The sequence below is a fragment of the Lepidochelys kempii genome, chromosome 2 (assembly GCF_965140285.1).
Source record: "Lepidochelys kempii isolate rLepKem1 chromosome 2, rLepKem1.hap1, whole genome shotgun sequence".
NCBI classification, from domain to species: domain Eukaryota; kingdom Metazoa; phylum Chordata; order Testudines; family Cheloniidae; genus Lepidochelys; species Lepidochelys kempii.
In genome coordinates, this window is record NC_136381.1 from 37,000,891 (window position 1) to 37,019,669 (window position 18,779).

At 43.3% G+C, this 18,779-nt stretch overlaps 1 protein-coding gene across 1 annotated transcript in view; it reads right to left on the reverse strand.

Moving 5' to 3' along the window:
* The window catches only part of BAALC (BAALC binder of MAP3K1 and KLF4), a 40,540-nt gene extending 34,755 nt beyond the window's left edge, over positions 1–5,785 (reverse strand). The window contains exon 1 of the mRNA XM_073330402.2: positions 5,550–5,785. Within this exon, the coding sequence (XP_073186503.2) occupies positions 5,550–5,727 (178 nt within the window). The 5' untranslated portion in view covers positions 5,728–5,785. The remainder of the gene's footprint in view (positions 1–5,549) is intronic.
* Between the last annotated feature and the right edge of the window lie 12,994 nt (positions 5,786–18,779).

Below are 18,779 nucleotides of genomic sequence, written 5' to 3' on the forward strand. Positions count from 1 at the left end.
CCCTGGTGCCATTCATGCCGATCTGGAGAACATCCCCATCAAATTATGATTTAAGGGACTGATTTGCAAAGGGGTCTCAACCCATGCATTATCGCAACCCATCCTTTTATGCACACACAAACATCTGTACTAACCCACTGTACAAATAAAATTTACCGAGGTTTTGCATATCACCTGCACTTATAAATATTAATGCTTGAAAAGTGTGTCTGCTCAACTTTGCGTACACATAAATGGCCACTTTCTGAAAACTAGACACTATTTTCCTGCCATCTCTTCTTCCTTTCTTCCTCCTCCCTTTTGCTCTCTTCTTCATTGCTGAGAACTGGGCCTGTTCAACACAATATATTCCCAGCAGAAGTTATGGGGAATGGAAGTTGAAAGAGTGTGTAGAATAAAATACATTGACAATAAAAAATGGGCCACATTATCTAGTCATTTAATCGAACAGTAAAGTTTATACTAAAGTTCTGGAACACATTTACACTCAGTAAGGATGTCCTAATTATCCACTGGTCACTACAACACTTGACTGTAATAAAGTCACCCCTTCTTATTTAGCGATTAAACATCAGAGTAATTATTATGACACATTCCTTATATATTCCAGAGTTTAAATGATCTTATGGGGGGGGCGGGAGGAAAAGGCAGGTATAAGAACATAGAGAGCGGCATACATATACCCTTATTATGCATTACTGAACTGGACATTGCATTAATGGGCTCTCCAGCAGAAATTGTTTATTGTAAAATATATTTAAAGATATAATGATTTAATAAAGCATCTTTCTTTTTCACAAGATGAGATTTTCATTTGCAACCTCATGGTTGTTTACTCACGTTAAACTTTTAATTTCATGTTTACCTGGTCAATGGAACAGCAGATGACTGCAGCTGTGGTTATAACCAATACTGCTCTCTGTTGTTATGGCAACTAGTGTTCAAACAGCCCTGGTTTTCTACAACTCCTTTCAGTTTCTCCTATTGTAAAGCAACACACAAGGGAAGGGCAACTTTCAGAAACTTCCATAAAAAAATTGGCCAGTGCTTTGAACCCCTTTATTTTATTTCAAGTATGCTGATTCTTGAGCAGGAATCCTCAGCCTAAGTGCCAAGGTGATATCTATCAGCCTTTCCTGGCGCTGTGAGTGATCACACATTTGTAGAACAACTACATCATTCTCAGTTGGTATTTTACTTAAGTAAATGCAACAGAACAAAAATATGTTTTCATAAACACACACAAATGCATCTAAATAGAGACAATTATGCCAAATATCAGCCTGATATTGTTGATTAGCTGATCTTAATTTATTAATTTTTTTGTGTCACTGTTGAGTTTTCCCTCCTATTATTCTGGTGGAATTTCCCTACAAGTTCATGAAGGGCCCCATCCTGATCCTGCTTAATGGACATTTTGCCAATGATTTCAGAAGAAGGATTTGGCCCATGGTATATACTTTTTTCTGCTAATAAGTCTGCCCACTGAGAGTAGGCACCTTTGCTAACATCATGAATATGTTTTCCTCTACAGCAGAGGTTCTCAAACTGTAGTCCGTGGACCACAGGTGGTCCGTGAGCTCCATTCAGGTGGTCCGCAGATAGTTCCTTCTAAGGTGCGCACCTGGGTGGCCGCACACAAGAGAATGAAGGGCCACCCACCTAATCAGTGGAGCCACACCAGCGTGGCTTCACTAATTGGGTGGCTGGACCCTGGAGAAGATGCACATGTAAGGTGAGGTGGTGGTCTTGGGGGAAATAGGTGGGAGGGGGCAGTAGGGTGAGAAGAGAGGGTGGGGGCAATTTGGGATGTGCAGGGCTGCAGCAGCTAGAGAAAGAGGCAACTTTCCCCAGCTCCAGGGCTGCAGCTGCTAGGGAGAGATGGCCCTCCTTCCCAGACCCAGCTCCAGGGCTGCTGCAGGGGGGCAGAGAGGGCACATCCATTGCATTAGAAAGGTAAGACTACTGATATTAATATGAGTTGTGTGCTTTTATTTGTAGAACAAAAAAACCGTTAATTAAGGGGGGTTTTATATAGCGCATTTATCCAAAGCGCTTTACAATAGTTAGCTAATGGTACAAACAACATTTGGAAAGATCATTGTGTGATCCGCTGAGACCCTCAGCAATTTTCAAGTGGTCCATGGAAAAAAAAAGTTTGAGAACCACTGCTCTACAGTATGTTAGGCTGATTTGCATAAAATATACTGTGGATAATGTTCTTTGATAGGTTACAACTGTAAAGTATACAAAAACTAATACAGAAAGGTTTATTTGTTTTTTCCCAAGTCAAACAACAAAATTACTCAAGTAATTAAAAAGAAGTCTTACTTGATGTGCTCTTAAGTTAAGTTTTTTGATCAATTAAAGATGAATTATTATTTATAATGCAGCAGCACCCTCGGACAAAATTTGGGCCCATTGGTGATAGATGCTGTAAAAATACATAGTAAGAGCCGGTATCTGCTCTGAGGAGCTGTCAATCAAAAGGGACAGATCATGACTATATGACCTTTTGAGCAAGAGGCAGCATTTTGTTTTATTAGTCAAAGTCATTTTCCGGAATAAGCAAAATCTGAGTTTAACACGGCTGCTGATTTGGGAGAGAGTGGGAATAGAATGACTTAAAAGGAGCTACTTCTGAGCAATAATACTGAGTTTGGTTTCAGCTGTAATTGAGTTAATGGAACTCTTAAGGGTTTTTGATAGAGGTTTGTGTTTTGCAGTTAATAGACTGTTTACATTCCCACTAGATGTTTATCATAGTTTTTGCAGCAAGTTATACATAAATATGAACTGAGACATTACAGTTTTGGTGGTTATTCAAAAATTATTTACCCGGTGGTTTTCTTGTGGGGGATTAGCCTATTGGTGACTGAGTCTGATCCTGTAAACCCTTACTCATGCTAGTAGTTCTACTGAAGTCAATGAGGCAACTCAAGAGAGGAGAACCAAGTGTAATGAGTTGCATGATGAAGCCCTATGTACTTCTATGGGAAAACAGTACTATTATTATGCCCAACTGTAGACTGAGCATTGGTGGAGGTTTGAGAAACCAAGATTCTGTGACAAGTTCTTAGCTTACAATTAAATGGAGGCTCTTATCAGTATTCTGCTAGAAACTCTCATTTCCCACTCCTGGAAACCACACACCCTAAGTTTAGACAACTTTGTCTTTTAAAAGGTTTCTTTCAATTTCACCACCTGCAATGCTTCATAATGTTACTTGTATTTTTATCTCTCTCTCCCTCTTCAATATGTGAGGCTGTTTGGTGCTATCAAAAGCTCAGCTTTGGACTTTCATGAATGGCTACCGAGTATATTTTACTTCTGTTATGATCCTGGTCAGAGGACAGAGGATCTGTTCTTTTACAGTTTTCAGTATTTCACTTACAGGTTTTTAACAATGAATATTGTTCTGTATTTACTCTTGGGAAAAATACAAAATTTCAACATCTCTGTTAGTTTATTTAAACATTCATGCTAAAAAGAAAAAAAACTAGAACAGGAAGAAAGAAAAGATGAAATATGGAGGGGGACAGAAGATTAAAAAAGACATACAGTAATGAATTGTAATTTTATTTAATAAAAAGTTATGCCAAAATGTTATGAAATATCATAGGTTTGGCTACACACACATTTATCTATAGTGCAAGTACATAAACAGAGCTAAATATACTGGCAGAGAGAAAGAAAGATGTACTAGCATTCTGAAAATATTTTTGACAGGTATTATTAATACCAAGGATGGGGTTGATTATTTATTGTGGTACATGGGAGTATTACCAGGAATGACAGGATACCAGGAAAGGGAAAATCAAGGTTTGAATATTAGGAAAAATTCCTGACAGTGAGATATAGCTAAGGAATAGTCTCCCAATAGAATTAAGTTAACTATTATTATTATTGCGGTATTTATACTGTGATAATACCTAAAATGTATTAGGAGCAGCAACCAGCAACCCTATCTCATAGTGGCACATCACCCCAAGAACTTACCATCAAGTAGTGGTAGTTCCATCATCTGGAGCATTTAAAACTTGAGTGGACAAAACACTAGACTATATATATTAGAGAGAGAAGGTGTATGAAGTTATAGCTGACCTGAAGAAGAGCTCCAGGAGCTAGAAAGCCTGTTTCTCCCACCAACAGAAGTTGATCCAATAGGAGGTATTACCTCACCTATCTTGTCTCTCTAACATCCTGGGACCAACAGAGCTCCAACAATACAAAAAAATGTATTCTATGAACAATCCCAAACTGACAGAAAAACAACTTGTGTTTTTTCTCTCTCCTCTCTATGATTCCATAGGCAGATTGAAATGCCCTCAGAATCTAATTTATCTAACACTTGCATATTGAATCTCTCCTCCCCTTTCTCCCTCACTCTGTCTTTCCCCACTGTAAATTCTTAGGTCCACTGCTGGTTAACAATGTGACAAACCTTAAACATAAAAAGTGAAATTGTAGGCCAACTGCCTTACTTCACACAGTTGGGTCAACTTGATTTTCTGCAATGTCATGGTCCATGGAATTTTATTTTCATGGGGGTTTTAAGGAAGGGAGGGTTGGCTGATTTGTGCCACTTTTAAAATATACTCCTTAATACCTTGTTTTGCATGGTCATTTATTCTGCACCAAGAGACCATACAGTCACATTCTCTTCCAGTGAGATTATCACAAAACTAATGCCATTTATATGTTCTCCCTCAAAAAATTAAGCATCAAAGTGTGGTAGGTAGAGAATAAGCCTTTTCTAATAAAAGCATAGGAATGTTCCTCCTTTTCCATGTCCACTGGAAACTACAAGAAATTATGAGACCAGTGAAGGGTTTTTTTGATACACGATGCAGTGCTGCTGCAGCAAACACGAAGTTTTTAAAGTGCAGACTTAGATGCCTGCATAGGCGTAAAAAAGCATCTTTTCCCAAGGGGAAAAAAAAAACTAGACTCTATAGAATACCGCTTTGGTGCTAGTTGCAAACCCGTGTCCACGCATTTGATTAAACTCTTAACAGAACAATAAAGAGATTCAGACAGTTCGTCCGTCCAGCCTGGGGATGCTGGATTCAAATGTGGTGTTTCACATAAGTGAGGACATTTTCTATGTGCCCGATGTTAGGGTTCAGCGGGAATTTCCAATACCTGGGGCTCGGTGAATTGGGGAGCACCGTGGTGTACTCATGAGAGACAGAAACGGCCCACACTTCACAGATCGCTAGGAGTAAGCCTTAACCGGCGATCTCCCCGACCCCTCGCATTTGTCTCAGCGCGGCGTACAGACGCTGTTCGCCGGCCAGGTTCCCGGCGCATCAGTCGGAGCCGCTTGTCCTGCCGGTCCGCCCGGGGTCTGCGGCTCGCGAACACGGAGCTGTCCCCGCCCCTAGGCTCCGGAGGGACGACAGCTGGGCAGCCCACCCGCCCCAGCTCAGAGCCGGCGGGGGACCCCAGCTCGCCCCGGGGACCGAGCCGGAGGGAGGGGAGCGGGACAGGAGGTGAGGGGCTTTGGCGGCAGCCCCGGGGACCCCCCCGCCCAACCCAGCACTCACCCGGGTGCGGCGCGCCCTGCTCCCGCAGTCCGGCCTCGGCGCGGGCGCTCTCGTGGCCGCAGGCCGGCGGCGGAGGCTCGGTGTCGGTGTTCGTCAGCCAGGTGGACTCGGTCTCGCGGGTCCAGCTCTCGTAGTAGCGCGGCTCGATGGCATCGGCTCGGCTCCCCCCGCAGCCCATCCTGCCGGCCCCGGGACCGGCCGGCTGCAGCCCAGCGCCAGCCGCTCAGTGCCAGTGCGCCGGGCGCGGCCAGCACCGCATCCCGCCTCCGCCCGCCAGCCCGCCCGGGGGCCGAGACCCGCCGGAGCAGCGCGCCGGTCCTCGCCGCTGTGCCCTCTGCCAGGCAGCCGCCCCTCCCTTCCTCGCCTCCCCCTCCCGCTGCTCGGCCTTGGGGTCTCCCGCCTCCCCGCCGTCTGCACCGCCTCGCTCCCCGGGAGTTCCTGGCTCTGCGCAGCCCTGGCCCACGCGGCACAGCCTGCGGCGACGCCTCTGGAAGAGGCTCCTCAGCGAGCTGTCTGACCTCCGCAACTCCTCAGCCTCCAGCCCATGAAGAGGCGGGGATGGGAGAAAGCGGCCGCCCAGAGATGCTGGTTCCTTACATTAACGGGTGATCCATTGTTAATATTTGGGATGGGCAAACCTGGCAGGCACTAGCCATAACAAACCTTGGGCGCCCCATTTCATGAATCCACCCTTCCTTTTCCTAGCATGCGAGGGCAACAGCGACTGGCGCTGGATTGCTGCATTAACTCTGTTGCTGCTGTTAAAAGGGCAACACGTGTAATTCAGCCCTTTAATGCCAGCTCCTTCGTGCGCTGGATTGTGCACTTCAACCCGTTTCTCTCAGAGCAACAGACAACGAGTCACTCCATTCATGAGTAAGGGTCATTAAGACTTTCACTGATAGCAACCAGCAATCATATCTGCCATAGTGAATAGTGACAGAGGAGGGAACCGCTGAAATGAATAGGGTTCTGACTCGTTATTGTTATTTCATGTTTATATTACCACAACTCTCAGAGGCCCCATTTTCTGGGGAGCTGTAGGAGAGAAAGGTTTTTCCCCAGATAATTTCTCTCTTGTATAATCATTCATCAGTACAGGGCTGCAAACCAGGTATAGGATACTCATATTTAAACAAAAAAGAAAAGGAGTATTTGTGGCACTTTAGAGACTAACAAATTTATTTGAGCATAAGCTTTCGTGAGCCACTAAATGCATCCGATGAAGTGAGCTGTAGCTCACGAAAGCTTATGCTCAAATAAATTGGTTAGTCTCTACGGTGCCACAAGTACTCCTTTTCTTTTTGCGAATACAGACTAACACGGCTGCTACTCTGAAACCTGTCATATTTAAAGATCACCTTTCCTCCTAAAGCCCTTTATAAAAGGGAATACAAATTATTCACAGGGATCACTTCATCCACTACTGAAATGCAGGAGCAGCACACAGCAAAGCTACACAATTGTAGGCAAGGGAATATATCCAATAAGAACCCTGGGGAAATTTAGATCACCAGAATATAATTAACAGTTAGAATTAAACACACTAAGTCACCTATGTCAGCAGCCCTCAAACTATGGTATGAGATCTTTAATAAACAAAGGGGTTCAGTTTTACATCTCATCCAATAGTGCCTTCTGCTTCAGAAGTGACTCAGAATGAAGAGTGCCACCCGTATTGCTGAATCACACAACTGTTCCAGTAGCAGCCAACCACTTAGCAAGCTCTCATCCAAGTATTGACTCACTATAGTTCTGCTTAACTCATGAGATCTGACACATGGTGCCATTGCAGACATTTCTGTTCCCCGTGGGTACAATTAAAGAGGACCCCTTCTGACTCTTTACCTTACCCAGTGGGTCAGATTAGCTAAGCAGAACAGTGGAGTCTGGTGGCACCCCATATGCCTCTAACCAGGAGATTCTAGGGAAAGGCTCCTCGGGGAAATGTTTAAGATTTTGAATGAAAATTTGTGCACTACTGTGGATTTTAATCATGTTTCAAATCTAAGTACATTGTACTCATAGGGAACTACTTTCTAGACAGCAGTAGAGTACTGGGTCCTGAAGAGGGTGTTTTACCTGAGTGTGCCTTTTGTAAGCCCTGCCTTATTCCATATTCACCTTCAAACATCAAAGGCTTCCTATGTGGCCCCGGCTCATTCCATAGGTGTCTTCAGTCATCATATAGAATGCTGTTCCATATGTTCCTTCAAAGACTGAAGTTTCCATTCAGTTTGCTAGGACAAAAGAAAGAAGAAGTGACAGAACAGTGGGAAGGTTATTTAAAAACAAAAAGATTGTGTTAGGGTAGAATTAGTGTACATAGGTGAAATAGGTTTTTAACCATTATGACTTGCTCATATCAAAATTAATTTTCACTGGATCGGACCACTTAAAAGTGCTATCTCACTCTGTTGCAGATTTCTACCAAATGTTATTGAGTCTCTGAAGCTATTTTTAAAAACCTCTGCATTTTTCTTCTATAATATAAAAGTGTATTTTCCCCTCACTGCCTTCAGACTCAAATGGCTAAATAGTTTTATACCAACTTTAAAAAAGAGAAAGAAAAGAAGACAGACAAGACCTGCTAACTTTCAGACTCAAAGATGAAAGTTTGACTAAGATCATAAACAGTTAAAAATATTGGAATGAAAAAGCTTAGACAACCTTAGCTAACAACCTACATTCACTAACTCTACTAAATAATATAAACAACATGTTAAGTTTTGTACCTTCAGCAGTACCCTTCTTTTAATAAAACTGCCCTATAGGAATCAAAGATACCTCCACATCAAAACCAGACTTCTGGCCCACGGGGTGGGACTAAAACAGAACTTCCAATATGTGCACTTCTGATTTAGTCCCCAAGCTAAAAAGGGACTTCTGGGACAAATACAGCTTTCTGAGTGGTCCATGACCATGTCTGGAAAGCACAACATGTCAAAAGCAAATGCAGTCTTTTAGTTGGTTGAGACAAGCATAAAGGCAAAGTTTAATGATACTTAATAAGACAACACAATAGCATTTATTTTATTCCAGCCTGAAAAACAAGTAGTAAAATAAACCTAACTGTATCTTGAGAAGTGTGGGGAAAAGAACTTATGTATTACATAAAGAAAGAGAGAGGTTATAGTGTGATAAATGGGACAAGTGAGTTAGTCTTCTAGAATTACATTGTACATTCTAAAAAGAAAAGGAGTTCTTGTGGCACCTTAGAGACTAACCAATTTATTTGAGCATGAGCTTTCATGAGCTACAGCACTTCTGAAATAAGAGCATTGATCACAATTGTACTAATGGAGAAAGGAGATGTAATATCATCATAAAAAGAAAGTTTATGCTTGCATATAAAGGCAAATTCATCCCTGGAGTGAACCATTGATCCACTGTGAAGAGAGGTAGGGAGCATTCAGTGAGAAGCAAGAAAGAATGGGAGCTACATGTGACTATAGAAGAGCAATCTGAATAGATTGTGGTGGAGAAAGCTCACAGCTTGTTTTCTCTCCTTGCTTCAACGCCCCAGGTGTTTTAGCAGACCAGAAAGTGAGATTGAGAATGTAAAATTTTCTCATTGTCACCTTTCATTTGTCATGCTGTTGCCACAATGCCAGGAAGCTACCATGGAAGTAAATTGTGATTTCTCTCTTTGAGCCATTAACACAAGTACAATCGTGTACTGCACACTAATGTGATCTGCATAGCTTTTTAGCCATTTTATGTTTATGCTGCCTGTTCAGTTCTTTGGTGTAATACGGGTGCCATTTCCCAGGAACCACCTTATGGCCAGAGGTGTCTTAGCAAGGTCCTTCCTCTCCTCAGGAGCCCTTGGGAACAGCATATAGTCTCTCTAAGGACTATCACCAGCACTCCACTGGGTCAATAGCCCTAACTGAAAATAGTCCTCAGTGCCCCAAATACAAAGTCCACCATAGTAGCCCCATAGTTCATACCCATCTCCAACACTCCTGTCAGCCACAGAGACCGTATTCCACTCAGCAGCTGTCTAGCACTCAATCTCCCCTCCTCTGTCCCTATCCACCCCTACAGCTTCCTGCTGCCTTTTATACTGGCAACCTCTGATTCCTACCAGGTGAGTCACATTGTGTAATCAGTGTTGGCTTAGCCCCAGGCTGTCCAGTTCATGGGCAAGCCATCCTGTTACATGGGGCAAATGTTTCACCTGAGTAAAGATGGTCAGTAAAGGCTGTTCTGTAGATGTTGTTTGTTATCATTGTCTTTTGAGGAAGGGACATTTACCTCCAAACAGTTCACAAGGCTTGGGGTAAGGGGAGGGAAACAACCAACCAAAAAAACCCCCTCAATCATTTCATATTTTAAATTTTTCAAAATGGGTTTTAATTGGATTTTATGGAGGGGGAGGTGTTTCTGTAAAGCACCATGCACAATTACAATGAGTCTCATTAATAATAATTTTCTCCCAAATTATTGGATCAGATTCATCACTTTGTAACTCCACTGAAGTCAAATGAGTTACACTATGGATGAAATTGACCTTTTATATTTCCTTTGATAATTATGTTCTGAAGAAACAGTAGTTACTGAAATAAGGTACAAGATGTTACGTGTTCTCTTTAAAAAGAAAAGGAGTACTTGTGGCACCTTTAGAGACTAACAAATTTATTTGAGCATAAGCTTTCATGAGCTACAGCTCACTTCATCGGATGCATGCAGTGGAAAATACAGTGGGGAGATTAGTGAGCTGTAGCTCACAAAAGCTTATGCTCAAATAAATTTGTTAGTCTCTAAGGTGCCCCAAGTACTCCTTTTCTTTTTGCGGATACAGACTAACAAGGCTGCTACTCCAAAACCTGTCATGTTCTCTTTAGAATTTCTAGATTATATGTTTCCTCATTCAGTTACATAGTGTTTAACATACACATCTTTTTTTACATGTAGCCCCCGGATCTCGCCTATGATCAGTGTGCTTTGTAATGGAAAGCAGTCAGAAAGCCAGTTAATTAGCTACTTGAGGATTCCTTTGGGGAATATAGACACTTTCCCTCTTCTAGTCCACTGGTATAGAGGGTGTGGTCAAAGCACCACTACATTCCCAACTGTTTCCAGCTGCTGGAGTGGTCTGTTGGGGCTATAAACAGCTAGGTATAACTAAAAGCAGTCCCCAGACACAGCCCACGATTGGGGTAGCTTAAAGCCACTATTGCAATTACTCTGTACTTCTCAGTAACAGCTGTGTCAACATATTCCAAATATGAGATCACTTGAGAACCAGGTGTTTTTTTCCTACAACATTTTCTGTACATTCTAAGCAGATGTCATTTGAGTACCCTACTTCTCTTCACTACACTGTTAAAAAGTATATTTCTTTCCCTTCACTACTGTACAGTGATGTGGGATGAGGCACATAAGAAGCTAGACAGGTATATGGAATGGCATTTGCAGGGTGATGGACCGCATCTTTCCATTTCTTACTTTTGTGATTCTAAGCTAGTCTATGGGTTAGAAGTATCTCATACACCAGGACTATGATTTTGGAGCTGAATGACTTGAATTCAAATCCGGTTGCCTTTGCATTTTGTAGCATTTATATAGGCAACCAATTGTTTGTTTGTTTTCTTTTATTTCTTCTTCTTGATCTAACAGGCAAATGAGCTTAACCTGAGCATCGTCTCTTGGCTCAAATACCTATTAGCACAGAGAAGGGTGCCATTACAAATACTGTATTTTGCTTTATTGTTCATAGCTGTGGATAATCTCTTTTTTCCCTGTGGAAAGAAACATGGAAAAAAGAAAGATGGGAACGAAAGGAACCAATAAATGTAATTGCCTTGACTGGAAATTCAAGCACCATAGCATGCCATGGATACTTGTGAACTGTTTTGTGTTTTTTTAACTTGATTGCTCAAATATTTCCCTAAAATGAATTTCAATTTGTGTAAATTACAATTTACAATTTGTGCTATGTTAGATATGCATGTTTTTAAACCAGGAAACAGCACCGATACCATGTGACTTATGGAACTAATCAAAAGACGGTGAATTTCAAATTGTGACTATTGGCAACCAACTCTTTGCAAATTGCCAAAAATTAATTGCAGAAGAAATTTGCAAGTTTTGACTAATGAATAAGTCAGAGAATTTGTAATCTGTCAGCAGACATTTAATATACAGAAGAGAAAGTTAAAGTTATCAAATAATTAATTCACCCTTTTCACTTCATAGTTTCCCATTTAGAGATCAGACTAAAACAGAATTTCAAATCCCAACACTGAGATGTTTAGGGAGAAGGAATCTGAATTCCCAGATCTGGGCCTGCCACACTGCTTTTGATTCCAAGTTGAATCCAAAACAAAAAAGGGACTGTTTTTCACATCCAGTTAAAGTTTAGCCCAACATGGTGGAAATCTCATGAGAATGGCTAATAACATGGAAATCCCACCAATTTGGGCTGATCTCTCACAAGGACAGCTCAGGAGATTTCTGAAACATAGCTCTGGACCAGATTTGAATTTAAATTCTGATCCCTAGTTCTGGTCACCACCTTTCTGCCCCATCTCTTCTTCCATTAAATATTACAAATAATTATTATATTGATGGCAGTGGAAGTTTTAGATACACAAGGAGTACAGAATCAGGACCCTAGGTGATGGAAGTTGCTAGAGACAATACATACCCTGTTGAATTATATGGAAATAATCACAACTTTCTGTGCAAATAATGCAAAACTGATGTGCAGCAGCCTTAGAAGTTCCATCACTATGGGATATTTTGCCAAAGATTTTTATCGATATGTTTGTCTGCCCTTGGGTTTGGAATGCATATTTTGCATGGAGTTGCATATCACTTTTTTCAGTGCTATCTGTAGGGAAATGTCCAGTATTGGCAGGTGGAAGGATAAGGCCTAAAAGGTATTTTTCCATCTCTAACTTCTATGCATAAAGTTGGGAGTTTAAATGGTTTAAAGAGAACAAGAAGAAATGCTTTATGTAGAAAGAAAATTCAATGTGCTTTTTCTGCATTACAAATACAATATATTTACTCAGAGCTGTAATTCAATTTGTTTTCAACCACTAAAAGAGATTTGCAAATGATGAGCTGCATTTTGGCTTCATAGCCAGAACACTCACTCTCTCTCTCTCCCCCTCCCCGTAGTGAGGAGGAGGGAGTGGCAATAGCCGGACGCATTCTGCCTGTGAAAGACAGATGAAGGCCCAAGGAGTGTGCTCTGATGAGATAATTATTCCTCCTTTTTAAAGGTGCAGCATGTATTCTCACAGCACCTGCCACTGAGTGCAAGCAGGTCCAGAAGGGAGGTAAGGAGAGAATGAAGATGATGCTTTGGCCGCACAGATTTGTAGTATTAAGAGCTGTTGGTTGTTCTAGGTAGCCATTCCCTTTTCCCATTACATTGCAGGTACATAAGGACTGGCATTCTAGATGCATCCTACTCAAATAATCTGGGGAGCAAAGCACTCCAAGCCCTCTTTCGCTTCCCCCTGGTGTACCCATGGCACAGGGACAGTCAGAATCTAGGCCTATACCTAACACTCTTGGGTGAATTCTGCGCCACTGCGTGTGTGCAGAATTCATGTCCCTGGCAGATTTCTTTGCTTTCCCTCAGAAAAATGACTTTCTGACAGAGAAGCAAAGGGAAGCTGCAAGAGCAGTTAGGCACCACACCCTAGCTACGCAGGTACGTTGTTTCAAGCACTCAGAGCAGTGGTTCCTACCCTGAGCTGGGATCAGTTGCTAGTCCTGGCTGGGCTGGAGGCAGGGGAGGATGCGATTTCCTCTTCCCCTGAAAAGGGTGTCTGGGGCTGTGTCAGACCTCCCACAGCTGCAGGAAGCTCAGCACCCTCCCTTGCTTCCTGCCCCCTTTGCTCTTCAGCTGCAGTGGGAGAGGTCACTGTAGGGGGAGCTGCTCCCCATCCTCCCAACCCCACGCATCCAGACCTCCCATACCCAAACACCCCTGCCAAGTCTCACCCCATATACCCAGAACCCCCCTAGCCCTCCATACCAAAACCCACCCCACTGAACCTTAACCACTGCATCTGATTTGAAATCCCCCTGCACCCAGACCCCCTGCCTCTGGATCTCCACCTCTGCACCGAGACCATCCACCACTGAGCTCCCTACACTCAAACCCCCACCCTGAGCCCCCACATCCAGACCCCCATGCCACTTACCTCCAACCAGCTGCACCCAGACCCCCACCCCACCAAGCCCCACTCCCCCAGCGCCCCCCGCTGAGACACCCACACCCCTTTGCTGAGACCCAACCACTTTCACCTGGAAGCCCCTCCAGAGTCCCATTGTCCCTGCACCTGGAACCCCTCAATGAGCCTCTGTGCCTCCAGATCCCCCCACACCAGACCCCCCTCCCCCACTTCGCTGCCTGCACCCAGATTGTCCCACACAGAATCCTCTCACCCCACACCAAGCCCATCCACACTTGGATCCTGTCTGGTTGAGCCTTCCTGCCCCACACATGGTGCAGAGGGATAGGGCTCCAGGGTGTTTCTGGGGTAGGCCCAGGCCTTGCGCTGAGTCAGGGTCAGGTGCAGCCTCATCGCTGAGTCCATGTTCTGTGGGTAGGGGACAGGGAGGCTGCAGGGTGATCTCCCATCTTGGTACAACCAGTGGCCTGTGCTCCCCACTGCCATGCTGGAGCCTCTCCATATATTTTTTTATTGACAAATAAAGCTTGCAGAATTTTGAAATACTGTGCAGAGAATTTTTAATTTTTTGGCACAGAATGCCCTCAGGAGTAAAGACTTAAACTGATGGATGATGAAAGCAGTCCTTTCTGCAAACAAAGACAGATTAGATATCTACTTTGCTGTAAGTATCTGATAGAGTTTATATACTGGTTGAAAGTGGCCTCTGAGTGCAAAGGGGGCCCTGACTACTGCCCAGCCAATGCAATTCCTACCAGCAGAGCCAGGATCTCACACATAGGAGCTTCCTTCAAGCCTCAGATATGTGCTCTCTGCAGGCTTCCTGCTCAAGTACAGAGCTCTGGGGAAGCAGACCTCAGGGGCTAAGAATGGTGAATCCACCACTATGCAGACCTACTTGTAACCCACACACCTCCTGGGTGTGGTGCTCTGTCCCATGTAGTGGCACTGAGACCACTTAGAGAGAAATTAATGAGTCTGCTCTACAACCTTAGCTAAGGGCCACATGGCTTTTAGCTCATGCAGTAGAGGCTCCAGGGACCCTAGGTTCAATTCTGCCCACCCGATGAACAGGGTCCGTCGGTGTTACATACTCACCAGTCTGCCTGTAGAGGCTGGGTAAAGGAACTAACCTTAGGGTTACTGGAGAGGTGAGGCTGGAGTATCAACTGTGGAATAGCTTCACTGCCTGAAAGAGGATTCACTTTCTCTTATTTCCCCTTGCGTCTGCAGAACTCCTTTGCAAAGAGCCTGCTTACCTCAAGCTCTTCACAAGGACTAGGGTTTTATTATTAATTATTATATAATATTATAAAACATCATTATGAAATTAGCATTTGAAGTAAATAAGCAACCACATTAAATCCATTGATCATTTAGGATGTTCTTGACTAGGTATCTCAGAAGTGTTATGTTCCTAATTGGTAAAAGTTAAATATCCTTGATTTTTACCTTTAGACACATCCACTGATTTACTAATATTTAAAAATAAACAGGCATGTTTTCACTTGATTATTTATTGGTAATCTATTTGCTTCTTTCATAAAGCAATAAGTCAGTGAAATAAATCCAGTCAGTAACAGGGTAATGCACACATAGGTACACTGCAGTAATTACAGCACTACATTAGTGAGGCTAAAGGGGGTATCCTAATTTCATACAAGCACCATTTAGTCAACCACACATAAACTTTGCAAAAATAACCCTGCCATTCTTTTGTTTCAGAGCTGCTTCTTTGTCTTCTTTTTGGGGTGGGAGGGTGAGGAGGATGGAGGGATGAACAGAGAAATGGTAAAGGTTTGATTAAATTTGGTTGAGCAATTTCTGAAATAGAAGAATGCAAATAAAAACGCTTATGTCACAGTTTGTCATATTTTGTAGTGAAATACTGTAACTAAAATACGTGATTTAGTCCACAAATATGGCCCTGCTCTGATCAATAATCACTTTGCCCAGTCTGAATAAAAATAGACTTTTAACTCAACAAAGATCAAACAATGACAATTCTGAGCATTGTCAGTTCATTAATTTCATTGACAACAACAGTGTTCAAACATGAATTTCAAAATGTCCACTAAACATTCCACTTACCTTGAACTTTTTGATTCTTTACCAGAAAAGAGCAGGTCTCTTCCCAACATCCTCTGTGATGAAGCATGATGCAAAGAAATCACTTAGCTTCTCAGCAATGTCCTTATTTTTCCTAATTGCTCTCTTTACTCCCTAGAAGTCTATTGATTCTTTCCCATACTTCCTGCTTAACAGAAGGGAAGAAATGTGTCAGAAGAACTGTGGACTTTTCATCTGAGCTAGGGGTTGCATGATTGGGCCCTTATACAGCCACTGGAAAGCTTAGACATTCTGTTTTTGATGAGGACCTACCGACGTCCTACTTCAGCCATAATCCTTTTCAGACTTGCATCTTTCCATGTGGTAGTCTTCTGTCCAGAAATAAGCTCACACCAGAACTTCAGAGCCATTTCCCCCAAATTTTAATATGGAGGTTTGACTTTGATTTCCTGGATCCTGCCCTGTTCCTTGAGTTTTGGTCCAGGATCAGATCCCAGACTGGTTGAGGCTTCTTTTCCAGAAATGGTTTAGACACAGCCCAAAATGGCAGATGTCTTGTTAAAATAGCTGATCTGACAAGATTTATTCTATTCAACAAGACCAAATACTGTCAGCTTGAATGATCACCTCATGTAAGTAGTTTCTTCTAACAAGACATCACCGCCTTGGACTGGAATCTCACAAGGACAGCCCCAAAGTTTTCGGCACCATACAACTCAAACAATGTTGAAGTAATCAAGCCATGATATGATGAGAGCTTGGTAACCCTTGCAAGGAGGTCCCTGTCAACCTCCACAAACTACCTCAATATCCTTCTTCAGATCTCTCCTTAACTCTTTCTTTTTGCCATGATGCTTACCAAAATCTTGACAACTGTTAGGTTGCTAGGGTGCTGAGACCACTCCTATCATGCTGACGAACATTGTCTCATTGTTTCCTTGTAATACTCCATTTGTCTGGATTCATCAGTTGTCTCTTGTCTTATAATTAGATTGTAAGCCCTTTGGGTCAGGAACTTTCCATTCTGTTTCTAAGCACCTAGGACAATGGAGTCCTCGTCCATGAATAAGGCTCTTAGGGGCTATAGTAATACAATTAATAACTTAGCTTTCATTTAATCTGGAAAAGAAATACTAGCCTAAAATATCTTTGGATCCAGACTCTGCCACCTCAGCCATTTCTATTTCCATTGCAAGTGGTATTTAATCAGTAGTATGTCACATAGGTGATAATGTATTGAAAAGACCTGAATATGCTGCATATGTTCAAGTGGGTTAAGGCAGATTTGGATCCTTAAATGAATTTCCTGGCTGTGGTGGCTTTAATTTGTCAAACTTAACTTTGCATTAACATTGTGAATTATTTTTAATTGCAAAAAAACACTAACATCATAACACCCCCCAAATGAAGGTTCCTTAGGCAACTGCCTAACAGAGAATCTCTGGCTTGGTAGCTTTGTGAAACACCAGGATGCTGGTTTGTGTCTTGGTTTCAGTCCAGCATGTGACACAAACACCACAAGGCAGCTACTAATCTCCTATATCAATGCAAATCCCCGTAACTATGCTGGCTTAGTTATAGGTTGAGCATGTACTGGTACCGGACAATTCAATTCTTTGGGCTCCTGTCAAGGTTCCTTCCCCACTCCGAACTCTAGGGTACAGATGTGGGGACCTGCAGGAAAGACCCCTTAAGCTTATTCTTACCAGTTTAGGTTAAAAACTTCCCCAAGGTACAAACTTTTCCTTGTTCTTGAACACTATGCTGCCACCACCAAGCATGTTAAACAAAGAACAGGGAAAGAGCCCACTTGGAGACGTCTTCCCCCCAAAATATCCCCCCAAGCTCTACACTCCCTTTCCTGGGGAAGCCTTGATAAAAATCCTCACCAATTTGCATAGGTGAACACAGACCCAAACCTTTGGATCTTAAGAACAATGAAAAAGCAATCAGGTTCTTAAAAGAAGAATTTTAATTAAAGAAAAAGTAAAAGAATCACCTCTGTAAAATCAGGATGGTAAATACCTTACAGGGTAATCAGATTCAAAACATAGAGAATCCCTCTAGGCAAAACCTTAAGTTACAAAAAGACACAAAAACAGGAATATACATTCCATTCAGCACAGCTATTTTACCAGCCATTTAACAAAAGGAAATCTAATGCACTTCTAGCTAGATTACTTACTAACAACAGAAGTTCTGAGAAGTTATGAAGAGCATTCCTGATGTGTTCCCAGCAAAAGCATTACACAGACAGATAGATCCTTTGTTCCCCGCCCTCCGGCTTTGAAAGTATCTTGTCTCCTCATTGGTCATTTTGGTCAGGTGCCAGCGAGGTTATCTTAGCTTCTTAACCCTTCACAGGTGAAAGGGTTTTGCTTCTGGCCAGGAGGGATTTTATAGTTCTGTATACAGAAAGGTGGTTACCCTTCCCAGCCCTGGAGCACCCAAGGGGAAAATTTGGTGGGTGCAGAGCACCCACCGGCAGCTCCCCACCCCAAGCTCACCTCTGCTCCACCTCCACCTCCTTTTCTGAAAGCACCGCCCTGCTCTGCTTCTCCGCCCCCCCCGCGAATCAGCTGTTTGCATGGGAAGCCGGGGCGGGCTGAGAAGCAAGCGGCGGCATCGCACTCAGGCCCAGAGAGGGGGAGGTGAGCTGGGGCATGAGGAGGGCTGCCCGCGCCGCAGCAGGTAACCTGGGGTGGGGGGCGTGCAGGGGAACCGCTCCCCGCCCCAGCTCACCTCCGCCACCCTCAGCCTGAGCGGGAAGCCATCACCTGCTTCTCAGCCCTCCCCGGCTTCCTGCCGAACAGCTGATTCATGGGAAGCCGGGGGAGGGGTGGGGTGGAGAAGCAGAGGAAGGCGGTGCATCCAGGAGAGGAGGCAGAGCGGAGGTGAGGTGAGCTGGGGCTGGGGTGGGGAGCTGCCGGTGGGTGCTCTGCACCCACCAAATTTTCCCCGTGAGTGCTCCAGCCCTGAAGCACCCAGGGAGTCAGTG